Below are 14526 nucleotides of genomic sequence, written 5' to 3' on the forward strand. Positions count from 1 at the left end.
CTCCCGGAGCCTCCCTCCCTGTCTCTCTCTTCCCAGGAGTGTCCGCCGGACGGGAGGAGCTTCCGTGAGGAGCAGTGTATCTCCTTCAACTCCCGTGTGTACAATGGGCGCACGCACCAGTGGAAGCCACTCTACCCGGGTACTGCGGCCCTGGGCCACCCAGCGGGGGCCCGCTCCGGAAGAATCCATCCCTTGTGGCCACCCCCTGGGGACCACGGGAGGGCGCGCCCTTGTACAGCGGGAGGGCAGGGGGGGAAACAGCCTGGGGGGCGGTTCTTGTCGAAGGTCCCCAGTAGTTCAGGCAACAGTGTACAGGACCTGGCTTCTCCTGCTCACGGAGGAGGTGCAGGGTGCCCAGGACCGGCAGCCTGGGGCCACCAAGTCGGCTCCGAAGTCCTGCAGAGGGGACGCTGCCCGCTACTCACAGGGCCGCAGAGGCTGGACTCAGAGCTGATCTGGGACAGATCACATGCATCTCAGTCCCCGTCTCTACCGCTGAGGCCCTGGGCAAAGTCCCTTCCACTCTCCAGGTCTCAGGGTTCCCATCTGCACCACGGACAGAGGGCTGTCTCCGTCGGGGTGGGGAGGGGCGGGAGACATCCCCGACTCAGGCTCCGCAGCGCCCTGAGACGCTGTCTCCCTGCAGACGACTACGTGCACATCTCCAGCAAGCCGTGTGACCTGCACTGCACCACCGTGGACGGCCAGCGGCAGCTCATGGTGCCCGCCCGCGACGGCACGTCCTGCAAGCTCGCCGACCTGCGAGGGGTCTGCGTGTCTGGAAAATGTGAGGTTGTTCAACACTGTAGCACAAGCACCCACCGGTCCCCTCGCGCCCGCCGCCCACCCCGTCCCCCCGGCGGTGGCGGCCCCGGGGTCTCGCCTCGCGCCCTCCCAGCAGCCTCTCCGCCTCCCTTCCTGCAGCCCATCGGCTGTGACGGGGTGCTCTTCTCCACCCACACGCTGGACAAGTGTGGCGTCTGCCAGGGCGACGGGAGCAGCTGCACCCACGTGACGGGCAACTACCGCAAGGGCAACGCCCACCTGGGTAAGAGCCCCTGGCCTGCCTCCGGCCGCTGAGTGGCCGCGCGCAGGGTCCTTCCCCTCCTGGGCGCCCCCCCGCCCCGGATCCTCTGCCCAGGCCTGGCAGGACTGGCCCAGCAGCTCTGGGAGGACCCTCTTGGCCACAGGGCTAAGAGGAGATCTGCGTGGCCCATCCCTGGATCCCAGGTGCCCCGGTGCACATGGGGCTGGGAGACCACCTCCAACTCAGCACAGCCTACAGGGAGGTATTAGCCCCGCTCGTAACAGGGGGAAACTGAGGCACGCGTTCGGTCCTTGCCGCTGACCTGAGGGTGGGGCCTGGGCACGTGGATTCTGGGGCCTGAGCTCTCAGACCCAAGTCTCCAGGGCTGAAGGGACGTGCTGGGTCCCACTGGCCCCAGCCGACCCAGTGCAGAGCTGGCCCCTCTCTTTCCTGGGCTGCTTCTTATCAGCGGCCTCACAGGAGCGTCCAGCTCTGGGGGCTGGGCCGACAGGGGGGTCTGTGCATGTGCTGGGACTTGCTGGGACTTGCTGCTTTTGGAGGGATGTCGCTTATGACACTCGGGGCTAAACTGGAGGCATTCGTGGGCCTCGGTTAATGCCGTGGGATTTAACTGGGTTATCACAGCTCCTGGACTGGGACAGGCAGGGCAGCCCGAGACCCATTTAGCAGATGGGGAAACTGAGGTGCAGGGTGGGAACTGCCTGCTTGAAGTCCCCCACGGAGGCCAGGCACATCTGGACTGGAACCAACCCCGGGAGAGCCCCTGAGGACCTGGCTGTTGGGACCACACCTCTGCTGGAGCCGGAGCAGATGGATAATTTCAGAGTTAGTGTTAGAGCTTGGACGTGGCACCCAGGGATGAACACGCCGACTGAGGAGGGTCAGAGTAAGAGAAGGAGGGGTGTCTTAGCGGAGGCCCAGCTGGACAGGGCTCTGACTAACGCTTGACAGGCACAGTGGGCAGAGGCCGCTTTCTTCGCAGGGCTCACTTTGGAAGGAGCGTGGGCAAAGACATCGTGTGCTTCCTCTGTTCCTTGCACAAACCTGCCTGCAGGACCTTCTGCCAGGCCCCGGGGTGTGGACACGGCAGAGGCGGCGCTCAGGCAGTGCGTCTCTGTCTGAGCACCGCCTGTGTGCCAGGAGCTGCAGGGTACAGTAGGTCCTTGCCGGCACGGAGCTCGCAGCCTGGGGGCCTGGGGGCTGACACGGGACCAGTCCCACCCCTGCTGCCAAACGCGTTCTGTGCATGGGGCCACGTGCAGCGGGGTTAGCTTGCTCCCACCTCGCGGCATCTCCTCTGGGCGGGGACCACCACTGTCGTCGTGTTACAGATGTGGAAACAGAGAGGTTAAGAAACTAGGTTAAGGTCACATAGTCAAAAGAGGCAGAGTTGGGTCTGAACCCAGACAGCTTGTTCCCGGGTCTGTGGTCCTGAGCACTGACCCACATGGTCCCCGGGTGCGTGCATGGTAACCACGGTGAAGAGTCTCATGAGCTGGCTGCTAATTTAAAAGTAAGTATACATAAACAAAGATCATGGCATCCAGTCCCATCACTTCATGGCAAATAGATGGAGAAACAGTGGAAACAGTGGCAGACTTTATTTATTTGGGCTCCAAAATCACTGCAGATGGTGACTGTAGCCATGAAATTAAAAGACGCTTACTCCTTGGAAGGAAAGTTATGACCAACCTAGACAGCATATTAAAAAGCAGAGACATTACTTTGCCAACAAAGGTCCGTCTAGTGAAGGCTATGGTTTTTCCAGTAGTCATGTATGGATGTGAGAGTTGGACTATAGGGAAAGCTGAGCGCCAAAGAATTGATGCTTTTGAACTGTGGTGCTGGAGAAGACTCTTAAGAATCCCTTGAACTGCAAGGAGATCCAACCAGTCCATCCTAAAGGAGATCAGTCCTGGGTGTTCATTGGAAGGACTGATGTTGAAGCTGAAACTCCAATACTTTGGCTACCTCATGCGAAGAGCTGAGTCATTGGAAAAGACCCTGATGCTGAGAAAGATTGAAGGCTGGAGGAGAAGCAGACAACAGAGGATGAGATGGTTGGATGGCATCACCAACTCAATGGACATGAGTTTGAGTAAATTCTGGGAGTTGGTGATGGACAGGGAGGCCTGGCGTGCTGCAGTCCATGGGGTCGCAAAGAGTCGGACACGACTGAGCGACTGAACTGAACTGAACTGATATGGAAACCTTCAATGGCAACCCACTCCAGTATTCTTGCCTGGAGAATCCCATGGACAGAGGAGCCTGGTGGGCTACAGTCCATGGGGTCGCAAAGAGTCAGACAGAACTGAGCAACTATACACACACCTTCATTGCAATAAGTGATATTTAAGCAAAGTCAACCAGTTAATCCTAAAGAAAATCAACCCTAAGTGTTCATTGGAAGGACTGATACTGAAGCTTTAATACATTGGCCTCCTGATGCAAAAACCCAACTCATTGGAAAAAGACCCTGATGCTGGGATAGATTGAGGGTCGGGGAGAAGGGGACAGCAGAGGATGAGATCGTTGGATGGTGTCATTGACTCAATGGACATGAGTTTGAGTAAACTCTGGGAGATAGTGAAGGACAGGGAAGCCTGGGCGTGCTGCAGTCTATGGGGTCGCAAAGTCAGACATGACTGGGCTACTGAACACCACCAAGCACAGTCCTCACTTCCTAATCACTTACCTCTGGAATTAGTGTGTCTGTCAGCTGGAAGTACTAGGGCAGCAGGCAGATGACTGCGTCCCTTTTCCCAACCCTGCACGCAGCGACACCAGTTGGCAGCTTAAATCGGCCACTGTGACAGGCAGTGTTTGCACCCCGGAAACAGGCCAGGGCTGCAGGTCACAGCACCTGCTCTCCCACCAGGACAGCCGGAGGCGAAGTGTTTAGGGGCCCCCTGCTGGCTGGAAGGACAGGCTCAGGGTCTTCAGGTACCTGCAAAGGGGAGCAGCCTGTAGAAGCATCTCATCTGCCAGGTGGGCCCACACGTTCCTCAGGTAGCCTGGAATCAGCAAACCTGATTCCAGAACCTTCTCACCATCTCCTAAAAAGCTTTTCATTCTTAAGGCTTTAAAAATCTCCCCTCCTTCTCCCCAGCGAACCCTCTACCACTTTCTGGCGGCACTGTCCCTTCCTCAGACCCTGCCCCCAAGACCCTTGGTCCCTCTTTAGGGAGCTCTGCGGGAATGTCCGTGGCTGCTTCCTCACCTGCTGGGGCCTTTGATGACAGGCCCCGAGCTGGGGCCACGTACCTCCTCACCTACATTTGTAATGTAGCAAGCCTGTAAAATCAATGTGATGTTATGACAGTGTGGCTTTTTTAAAATAATAATAGTGAGAGTGTCCTCAGGGCCAGGCTCTGAGCTACCCAGAATCTCCTCCATCACCGAGCATGGGGGCTGTCATCCCCGTGTGTGGATGAGAACATGGAGGCCTGAGGCTCTAGCAGCTTGCCCAGGGCCACCTTGGTGATAGCGGTGGAGCAGGACTGAGGACGTCTGACTCCGGCCCATCTATGACCCCCGTGGCCTGTGGCGTCCCTCAGGAGGAACAGGGCAGGTACTCGGGAGCGGCACCCACGGCCTCGATGGGAAAGTGTCTTGGAATGCGGTACCGCTCAGGCCGTGCCGGGACGGCCAGCCAGCTCGCCAGCCGCACGGGTGGTTCCCGCAGTGCCGTGCGCGCACCCCTTGGGGGCCTGGGTGCAGCTCTCGGGTGGGGACGGGGCTGCCCTGAGACACTGTCTCTCGCCTACCAGGAGCGCAAGAAGGTGGTGACCGCCATCCAGGGCTGCCTTTCCGCTCGAGAGGCGCCTGTCGCGGCCAACCCGCCGCTCACCACTGTCCCCTCCCCCAGGTTACTCTCTGGTGACCCACATCCCGGCTGGCGCCCGAGACATCCAGATTGTGGAGAGGAAGAAGTCTGCGGATGTGCTGGGTGTGTATGTGGGCCTGGCGGCTCGCAGGGCTTGTGGATTTACACAGGGTGAAATGTGTGGGTTGTGGGTGGATGGGGGGCACTTGACCTTGCAGAAGAGGGGTGGCCCCGGAAGCCAGAACTCTGCCTGGGTGTCTGTGTCCATGCATGGGGTGGGGGTGGGGGCTCCTCGGGAGGCTGACCTCATCCCCAGGTGTGGAAAGACCTCACACTCAGGGCAGCTTGACACCAGAGGGGACTGTGACTCAGGTGGTGAGCGCCCCATCCCCAGGGGGCCAGGCACGGGAAAAAACTGGAGGTGCTGGAGGCGGCATCTCTGACCCCCCCGTCCTGCCCCAGGGCCTGAGGACTGAGAGTCTGGGGGTGAGAAGTTGAGGCAGGGCAAGAGGAAGTGGGGGGCCAGTTGGAAGCCAAGGGTGACAAGAAGCAGGGGTGGGATGCAAGCTCCCATCTGGGGCCCAGAGTTGATGTTCTGGCCACTGGCCATTCTGGTGGGAAGCTGGAGGCATTTGGGGTCTCTGACTTGAGGATTCTGGAGTAAGTTGCGTATTGGCCGAGGCAGTGAGGCCCACCTGGGTGACGATGTCTGGAAGGGCTCCCTGTGCGGCTGGAGGTTGGTGGGGCCATGCCCATTGTCTGTACCCCTGGGGAGCCCTTTCTGGCCAAGGAGGACAGGTATTGACAACTGGGAGCTGATCTCTGCCAGGCAGGCCAGGGATCCAGGCAGGCAGGCTGTCCCTGAAGCCTGACTCACCTCCCTGCCTCTCGAGGCATCTTCTTGGGGGCCAGGGCCAGCGGGGTGCAGCCACCCTTCCTGGGGGGTGCTGGTGTGGGGGTAGAGTGTCTGCTAAAGTTCCCCGGGGTTGAACCCTGCACAGGCTGTCAGCCCCAGCGCCTGGGCCCCTGAGCACCAGCCGCTGACCCAGTGGGTCTTCAGGCTCTAGGCGGCAGCCCCGGACCCGAGCGGGAGCCCGGCCTCTGCCAGGCCGGTTGCTCTGTGGCCTGCGGGGAGGGTGCTGAGGCCAGGAAACACCGTGTTCCCAGAGCTGGCTGCAAAGACATCATTCTTGAAACAGACGCGTAGAAATACCGAGGGCGGCCCGGAGTGCTGGGGAAGCCGCAGGAAGGAAGGTCATTACTGTCAGGAAGCAGGTTTTGGACGTGGGCCGGGGATTTAACCCCGTGCGCGAGCCTGGCCCTGCGGGTCCCCTTGCCCGGCCCACGCTCTCGTCCTCGTTATTTTTGACGGAGCTGCACAGAGAGTACTCGTCCAGCGGGCGGAGGCTGCTCGCTGTGTCTGATAATAAATTAACTGCTGGGCTCCGCTGCGCGTGTTGCATCAGGAGCTTTGGAAGCTAAGCTCTTCCCCGCCTTCAGGCCAGTTCCTGGAACAGGCTCTAAGGACACCCTCTGGAAGAGACGCTGTCCCCGAGGTGGAGCCCCCACCCACACCAGCCCTGAGGCTCCCGGGGAGGGCTAGCGGCCCGGCTCTGGGCAGACGTTCCAGCCTGTTGCCAGGGGTGTTGGGGGGGGTGCGGTTCCAGTTCCGGGAGCAGACGTCCTTCCGAGGTCCTTGGTTCCAAGTGTCCACCACACCCTGCCTCAGAGAGAGGCTGCCCCGGGAGAAGGGGCAACCAGGTCCCCCAGCCTGGCAGAGCATCACGCTCCCAGCAAGAGCACCAGGCCGGTTAGCTTGGGGTGGTCTGGTAGGGCCTGCAGGGGATGCTGAGACAGGGCTGCAGTGTCGCTCTGCGTGGGCCCCGTCGGGGCGGGAAGCTAAAAGTGGCGAGTCCCCCCAGCTCACGGGGGATCTCTAGCAGAGCTGGCCCCAACCTGGGTGACACCTGCGGTCCAGCATGTGTCTAGACCTGGCCGCTTGGCCCTGACGCTCCTGATCGCCCTGCAGCCCCGGGCCCTTCCGAGGCCACCAGAATGGCAGGACCAAGCGGGCCCCGAGCCAGCCATCCTCGGGTCGTCTAGACAAGCCCTTGTTTATTTTAGGCTGGTTAGGAATGAGGACTCATGTCTCCCCGGCCAGGGCCACATGCTGTGGCAGACAGAGCCTGCCACTCCCACACCACGTGGAGGTTCCCGGCTCTGGGGGTTTGGGGAGGGTCACAGGGCCAGGCTGACCAGAGAGCCTGAGCGTGGGGTCCCACTCCTCCTGGCCCTTCAGTCCCCTCTGTGTGCCCCACTCCCCGGCACATGTGACTGGGCAGCTGTGCCCTTTCAGCTCTTGCAGATGAAGCCGGCTACTTCTTCTTCAACGGCAACTTCAAGGTGGACAGCCCCAAGAACTTCAACATTGCCGGCACCGTGGTCAAGTACCGGCGGCCCATGGACGTGTATGAGACGGGCATCGAGTACATCGTGGCTCAGGGGCCCACCACCCAGGGCCTGAACGTCATGGTGCGTGGGCCGCTGCCCCCGTGCACGCTCACTCACTGATTCACGCCCTCATCCCAGCCCTCACTCAGATTCGAGTTCCTTCACTGGCCTCCCAGTGACTCGTGAATTCATTGGCCCGTTCGCTCGCTCACCCTCTCACCTGTGTGGTCCTCCCCCTCCCCTCCCTGCCTCCTCCTTCCCCCCTTCTAAGTTAGCTCCCCTGGGGGGCATACACAGCAGGAGCCCCAGGAACTGTGTGGGGGGGATGAGGACAGAGGGCTGGTTGGGGTGCGGGGGTGCAGGACCCCACCCCACTCCGCAGTTGGGGTTTGACCCCCCATGGAGTTCCCTACTCCCGGCCGCATGGACCCTCAGTGCCAAGGATGTGGCGGAGCTTGTCACAGCCATCCCCCGATGCTGTCCCCGGTGCTCACGGCTCCTGGGGGTGGGGCAGGGGCACGAGCAGAGGGCGGGAGAGTGCAGCCTGTTAGGCCCAGCTTGCCAGGACTCTCCCGGGGCTCCTGTCCAGAAGTGAAGGTCACTGCTGCCTCGCCCCGGCTCTGGAAATGTAGAGGAACATCATGGAGATCAGGGGATGTTAAGAGGTAGTTCTGAGGCTCTTGGAGGCCTGCTGGCCTTCGTGGTCACCGAGGGATGTGGTGGGAACAGAGGCCACCCTCCTGACCGATGCCGGAGGCTGGCCCATGTCAGCTGGCAGACCCCTTCTATCTCTTGCCTGGTTGTTTCAGGCCCTCCTGGGGCGGGGGCTCCCCTGAAGGCATTAACAGATGAACCAGAGACCCTCTTCCCTGAATCCACCCATGTGCGCCTTCTCCAGACCACCTCCTCCCCTGTCTTAAAATCTTTTCCTTCCAGGTGCCTGACTAACCAGCCAAGCCAATTGCACCGTCCATGAGTCAGCATTTATTCTTACCTAGGGCCACTCTGTCTTCCTTACAAACTGGATGACCACCTTACACGCACTGCCTGAAGCTCGCTGGGAGGGTTTTCCTTCACAGCAACTTTTCGGGGTCCCTCCGGAGCAGAGCTCATTTTCAGCTTGCACCTCCAGACCAAGCTGGCCTGATTTCGTGTCAAGTTTGGCCATGGTCCTCCTCTCTGACTTCATCAGAAGGGTACCCCACGCGGCCATAGGCGTGAGCTGAGAGAGTGTGCTGGTGCCAGAGTCGTGGGTGACGGCAGTTGGGTCACCTGCTGACCAGCTTTCTGACCCTCGAGCCCTGGACTGCTGCTGGGCCCTCCCAAGCTCCGAACTTAATGGAGTTGAGGGGCCGCGTGTTATGTTGTCCAGCTCTGGTCACTTGATGTCCTATGGTCAGAGGGCCTGGTAGCTTACCAGGAGCTTTTCCCAAAGAACATCTATTTATTTTAGGGGGTATGGCCTTTCTCTAGAATGCTAGGGTCTATGTTATCATTTTCTCAGCTAAGGTTGGCAGAAACTCTGCAGTCCATCTTTCTCCACCACAGACACCTCTGTTACTCCAAGGGCTGCCGGGTACTGTGGCCCAGGAGGCAGGATGTGTGCACCACCACCTGGACCTCCTGCAGAGCCCTTTGCCCTCAGGACCCCACTCAAAGCAAATCCCATGTATGGACTGGACCAATATTCCCAGACGTGGAATACGTTGTGTCCAAAATTCTTCATGATGGGCGAGCATGAGATGTGATCATTTTCCCTTTCTTTTCGAGGAGAGGTCCTTTCCTGCCCTTGACGACTGGCCCCGGAGATTTTCAGTGTCTTGGGGCCAGTCTTCCCCGGGGGTTAATCTCTGAGCATCTGGAGCACCTGTGTTTTACCAAGGCCTCCAGTGCCCCTTCCCGCTCATCTGATAAACACGATGTTGTCAGCCTAGAGGACCAAGGTCATGTAATGTGGGACAGGCCAGACCCCTTTGTCCTGTGTTGTGACAGGGAATAGGTGAGTCAGGGTGGCCCTTGGGCAGAGCCCCAAAACAGATCTCTCCTGCTCCTCGTTCCCGAAGGGGCAGATGAGAATGTGCCAGATGGATGGCCACATACGTTCAGCTGGAGGGCACGTTAATCTGTTCTAGAAAAGATGCCACATCAGTCCCAAAGCTGCACTTGAGGCTACTGCTGGGCTGAGTTTGTGGCAGTTCACCTCCTGGATCTGACTTGCTTCTGTTAGGGTCAAACTGTTGAATTAAATGGGGGCTATGATGGGGTCAGCACCCCTGCATCCTTGAGGTCTTTGAGCAGCGCTGATCTCTGTGTTTTCCCCAAGGATGCAAAGTGGTTTCTGATTTACCCTCTTGCATGAGGTTGGGACTCAGGTTCACAGGCTTCCCAGCTATGGTACAGCTGCTCCCCCCAGGTCCAGGAGCCGCCATGAGAGTTCTGCCAACTCCCAGTTATGCGTTTGGGGGCTGGGTGAGCCTTGGATCCAGTGGATGGACTCTGGATCAGACCAGAGTCATGATGGGGCCATTACTTGTCACCCACATGTTCTCACAGTAACGGAAGGTAATAATGATGCTTTGGGTCCCTGGTCAACAAGGACCACGTGGACCCAGGTTCCACAGTGTCTACCTGTTTCTCCACTGAGCAGTTCACCACGTAAATAGCTGTGAGTTTTTTGGAGGAAGAACTGGGGGAGCCTTTTTCCTGGGGACTTACTTGGCTGTTCCATCCTTCAGTGGATTCTGGGTCTAAAAAGTGGTCCAGGAAATAGAGCGGGAATGGATACTTTTATGTGGCAGCTGCCTCTGCCTCGTGCGTATCCACCCTCGATTTCTTCTGATCAGATGGATGGAGAAACACCTTTCTGGGCCCACGCATCTGTCCCCAGGGCGTTCTTTGTTTTATCAGCTGTGTCCAAATGTGTCCCTGGCTACGGTGTCAACCTTCTTGCTCATCATGGTACTTGAGCCTCCTTGTTCTGACTATCCTGGAGAGCAGACGTAACAGCACCTCTTGCCACCAACCCTGGCCCATGAGGACACCCATCAGCCCTCCGGGTGTCCCTCTGAGTGACGCTGGTGACTCTTCGCCATCACACTTCCTTTCGCTGCGGCAGACGGCATGTCCTCAGGCGATGCTACAGAAAACAGTCGCCTGGCGGCTCCCTCCTTCGGTGTCTGCTGCGATGGCCCCAGCATGGATTGTTCCCTCACCTCCTCCTGGGGTTCTTGCCAGTGTGGTTCCTCCCTCATCCTGAATGAGGGCTCCCCTGGGAGACTCCCCGCCTCACGCAGGCTCAGCTTCTGCTGCCTCCGGCGACTGGTCCTGCGGGCCTGTCACGGATTGCCTCTTTTCCCCTGAGCAGCCCCATGACTGTCCTGAGCAGGTGGAAAGGGGTCTGAACGCAAGCCTCCAGCCGGGTGGTCCAGGGAGGAGGTGGGCACAGCCCCAAGGGAGGCTGGCAGGGTTTTGAAGGCAGAGATCTCTGCACCATCTTCCGGTGAGGGCCGGGGGCTGGCCGTCACGGGGGTGGGAATGACCACATTCCAGGCCCCAAGATTCAGGGGAATCTGAGATTTCAAAATGTTCAAGCAGTTTCACTCAGATCTCCAGGCTCCAAGCCATCCCCCGGTCGGGCTCCTGGTGAGGTGGAGAAGCCAGCCTGGTTCTCTGGTTCTGGTACACTTTCTAGTCCTGCTGGGGGACATCCGCCTCTCCACGTGACACCAGCGAGGCCCTCTGGCTCGGCCTGAGGTTGCAGCTTAGGTGGTGACGTCACCCTAGCCTTTCGCTGTCTTTCTCCACAGACCCTTACCTTTGCTCCAGGCCCCTGCAACCCCAGCCAGCTCCCAACACTTGAGACACCGCACCCACAGCACACTTCCTTCCTCTCGTATCCTCCCCAGCCCACTGTGTGGGGGGGATCTCAGGGGTCTTTGCACCGCCAGGGAATCACCCCTGCTGGTGGAGGACCCTACTCTAAACTCCCATTTGAGAGCCCACTTCCTGGGGCCTCTTACACCAGCTGACTTAGACCAGGCAAGCCCTCGGGGAGGGTGGGGGGCGGGCGCTGGACCAGTAGGGGAGATGCTGGCGGTGATGTGGTCTCAACAGATGCCTCAGCACATCCCCCACCAGCTGTGATGGTGGGGGACCCTCAGGGGCCTGGGCCTTGGCCCTTCCCGCGCGGCCAGGGGGGCAGGTGGTGGGGACGGTCCAGTCTTATTGCTTAGGACTGCTGGCACGTGGTGATGGTAAAACGCAGGCTGGGTTTTAACTGGCTTTATTTCCTTTCAAACACTCTCTGCTACCCGAGCACCCTTGACTGCCTGTGCCTGGGCTTTGTCCGCTGGTCCTGGGCCATGTTCACCTGTCTTTGGACACGGGCTGCCCGTGGGGCTAAGTGTGGCCTTGGGCAGGCGAGGCAGCGTCCTCCAGGCAAGGGGGAGTCCCCGGGAGGGACTCAGCTGTCGGCCTGTGTGTGGCAGGGAACCCTCCCGCAGCTGCGGGACCAGAGTCTCCTGTCCTCGAGGGGCTCGTGGGCGGCGGGCTGAGCAGCCGCTCTGGGCTGGTGGGGAAGGGCTGGGGGAGGGGAGGGGCCAGGGTCCCACTTCTTCTCCTCCCCCAGGTGTGGAACCAGAATGGCAAGAGCCCCTCCATCACCTTCGAGTACACTCTGCTGCAGCCGCCGCACACCCACCGCCTCCAGCCCATCTACTACAGCTTCTCGGATCCCGCCTCCGACAGCGTGGAGAGCCAGGAGCTGGACGGGGCTGGGCTGGTGGGCTTCCTGCAGCACAACGCCTCCCTCTTCGGCCAGGCCTCTTCGGAGCGGCTGGGCCTGGACAACCGCCTGTTTGGCCACCGGGGCCCAGGGATCGAGCTGGGTCTGAGCAGAGGCCAGGAGACCAACGAGGTGTGCGCGCAGGCCAGCGGCAGGGCCTGCGAGGGGCCCCCCAGGGGCAAGGGCTTCCGAGGTAACCAGGAGGAGGGGCGGGGTGGGGGGGCGCTCCTAGGGAGAGGGCCCTCGGGTGAAGGGTCTTCAGCCCCCGCAGCCTGCAGAAGAGGGCAGCGGCGGTGCCGGTCACGTGCGGGCTGGCGGGGCAGGTGTGACCTCCACACACCTTCTTCGAGGTGGGTAAGGCTGTCTCCACTTGACCGAAGTGGGGACTGAGCCCCGGGGAGCGGTCTTTCCCAAGTGACGCCGTCCCCATCTGCTGGGGGCAAATCCCAGTGGGTCTGACCCCATGGCCTGGGCCCTTGATCACTTGGTGGGGACAGACAGACAGACAACGCAGCAAGGTGTGGTGAGAGCTCTGGAAGGGAGTGATGGGCAGCTGAGGGGTGTAGGGAAGACCTCGAGCCCTTGGCAACCGACCGCAAGCCGGGGGCGTAGAGCCTCAGAAACGCACAGACTCTGTCTTCAGCCCACTGCCCCTCTGCCTGTGCGTCTCCCGCGTTCTTCTAAGGACAGGGGCGCTGCAGTTAGCACCCACTCTAAACCTGTAGCAATCTACCCTGGAGCTCTGTAGTCTGTGAAGATCTCATTTCCACAGAAGCTCACATTCTGTGGTTGCAGGGCAGGCATGCATTCGGGGAGACCCTATTCGACGCCCCTGCTGAGCTCAGGCAGGTTCCCCAGCGAGAGCTTGTCTGGGTTGGCTTGCAAGGCTCCGCTGGACGATGCGCGTCCTCTCACTGGGTGGAAACCTGCCTCTGGGTGCTTCCTGGATCGGGTCTTTCCTGCAGCCCTGCCCCCTGGTCTGCACTCCCTCCCCCCACAACCAGGGCAACCCTTGCCCCACACGAGGGGGTCACGGAAGGTTGAGCACTCGTCTCCCCCATAGACGGTAACGCCACCCGGACAGCTCTGGCGGGAGACTCGGATGACCGAGAGGCCGACGCCCGTTTCGCCTCCCAGGAGCTGCTCTCACCCAATGCCATCTCCGACCAGCTGCTGGGTGCAGGCTCCGACTCCAGGGAACTCCCCCTCAACGAGACCGTCAACAGCATCTTCGCCCAGGGTGCCCCGAGGGGCTCCCCGGCCGAGAGCCTCTACCTGGACTACGAGGAGAGCGAGGGGGCCGGGGCTTACCTGCTCAACGGGTCCTACCTGGAGCTGAGCAGCGACAGGGTGGCCAACACCTCCTCCGAGGCCCCGTTCCCCAACGCCAGCGCCAGCCTCCCCGCCTTGGCCGGGAACCGGACGCAGAAGGCCAGGTAGGTGGCTCCCCGGCCCTGTCTGGCCAGGGGTGTTGGGGTGGGGGACACAGGGCAGAGGTAAGGGGGAGGGGGCTGCCCCTGCCTGGCCCCTCGGGGAGCCGGAGGCCTGGGTTTTAGCGTCTTTCCCACAAGTTAGTACCATGGGTTGAAGTTCCTGCTCTGCAGTGGGGCCGGGAAGTGGGGAGGCGGACAGTTCCGTGCACTTGGGGCTGAGCATCACCCATACAGAGGCGGGCTCTCATCCCAGCCCCCCCTCCTTAGGGACCGACATGGGGCTCAGAGAGGTAGGTGAGTGACACCTTCGGGGCTCAGAGCCTGGAGGCTTGCGGTCCTATGGTTCTTGGTCTGGATGGTTGTTGCACACGTGGCCATCAGGCATGAGGCGGACGTTCCCTGAAGGTGGAGTGGCTAGGACAGCCTTCCCTGCTGGCCAGGGAGGAGACTGGGGGATGGTTCAGTGGGGTGCCCAGCCAGGGGCCAGACCCCAGAGTCAGGCACTGGGAACAAGACCTCCGGCTGTGGGGGCTGGAGCTGCTTCTGGGTTTGGGACGTGGGAGAGTCCAGTGGCGAGGATACACTGCGGACACCTGGATGGTCACAGCTGGGGACCCCTGGACAGTCACAGCTGGGGACCCCTGGACAGTCACAGCTGGGGACCCCTGGACGGCCACAGCTGGGGACCCCTGGACAGTCACAGCTGGGGACCCCTGGACGGTCACAGCTGGGGGCCCCTGGATGGCCACAGCTGGGGACCCTTGGACAGTCACAGCTGGGGGCCCCTGGATGGCCACAGCTGGGGACCCTTGGACAGTCACAGTTGGGGGCCCCTGGATGGCCACAGCTGGGGACCCTTGGACAGTCACAGCTGGGGGCCCCTGGATGGCCACAGCTGGGGACCCTTGGACAGTCACAGCTGGGGACCCCTGGACAGTCACAGCTGGGGACCCCTGGACAGTCACAGCTGGGGACCCCTGGACGG

General features: G+C 60.8%; 1 protein-coding gene across 5 annotated transcripts in view; it reads left to right on the plus strand.

Annotated features, from left to right (window-relative positions):
* ADAMTSL2 (ADAMTS like 2) overlaps positions 1–14526 on the plus strand; it is a 36255-nt gene that overhangs the window by 5971 nt on the left and 15758 nt on the right. For all 5 annotated transcript variants that reach the window (XM_043470059.1, XM_043470063.1, XM_043470060.1 and 2 more), the window contains 7 exons: positions 37–139; positions 647–792; positions 925–1048; positions 4917–4997; positions 7231–7406; positions 11953–12301; positions 13172–13544. In XM_043470059.1, coding sequence (XP_043325994.1) covers positions 37–139; positions 647–792; positions 925–1048; positions 4917–4997; positions 7231–7406; positions 11953–12301; positions 13172–13544 — 1352 coding nt within the window. The remainder of the gene's footprint in view (positions 1–36; positions 140–646; positions 793–924; positions 1049–4916; positions 4998–7230; positions 7407–11952; positions 12302–13171; positions 13545–14526) is intronic.

Source organism: Cervus canadensis, chromosome 5 (genome assembly GCF_019320065.1).
Source record: "Cervus canadensis isolate Bull #8, Minnesota chromosome 5, ASM1932006v1, whole genome shotgun sequence".
Taxonomy (NCBI): Eukaryota; Metazoa; Chordata; class Mammalia; order Artiodactyla; family Cervidae; genus Cervus; species Cervus canadensis.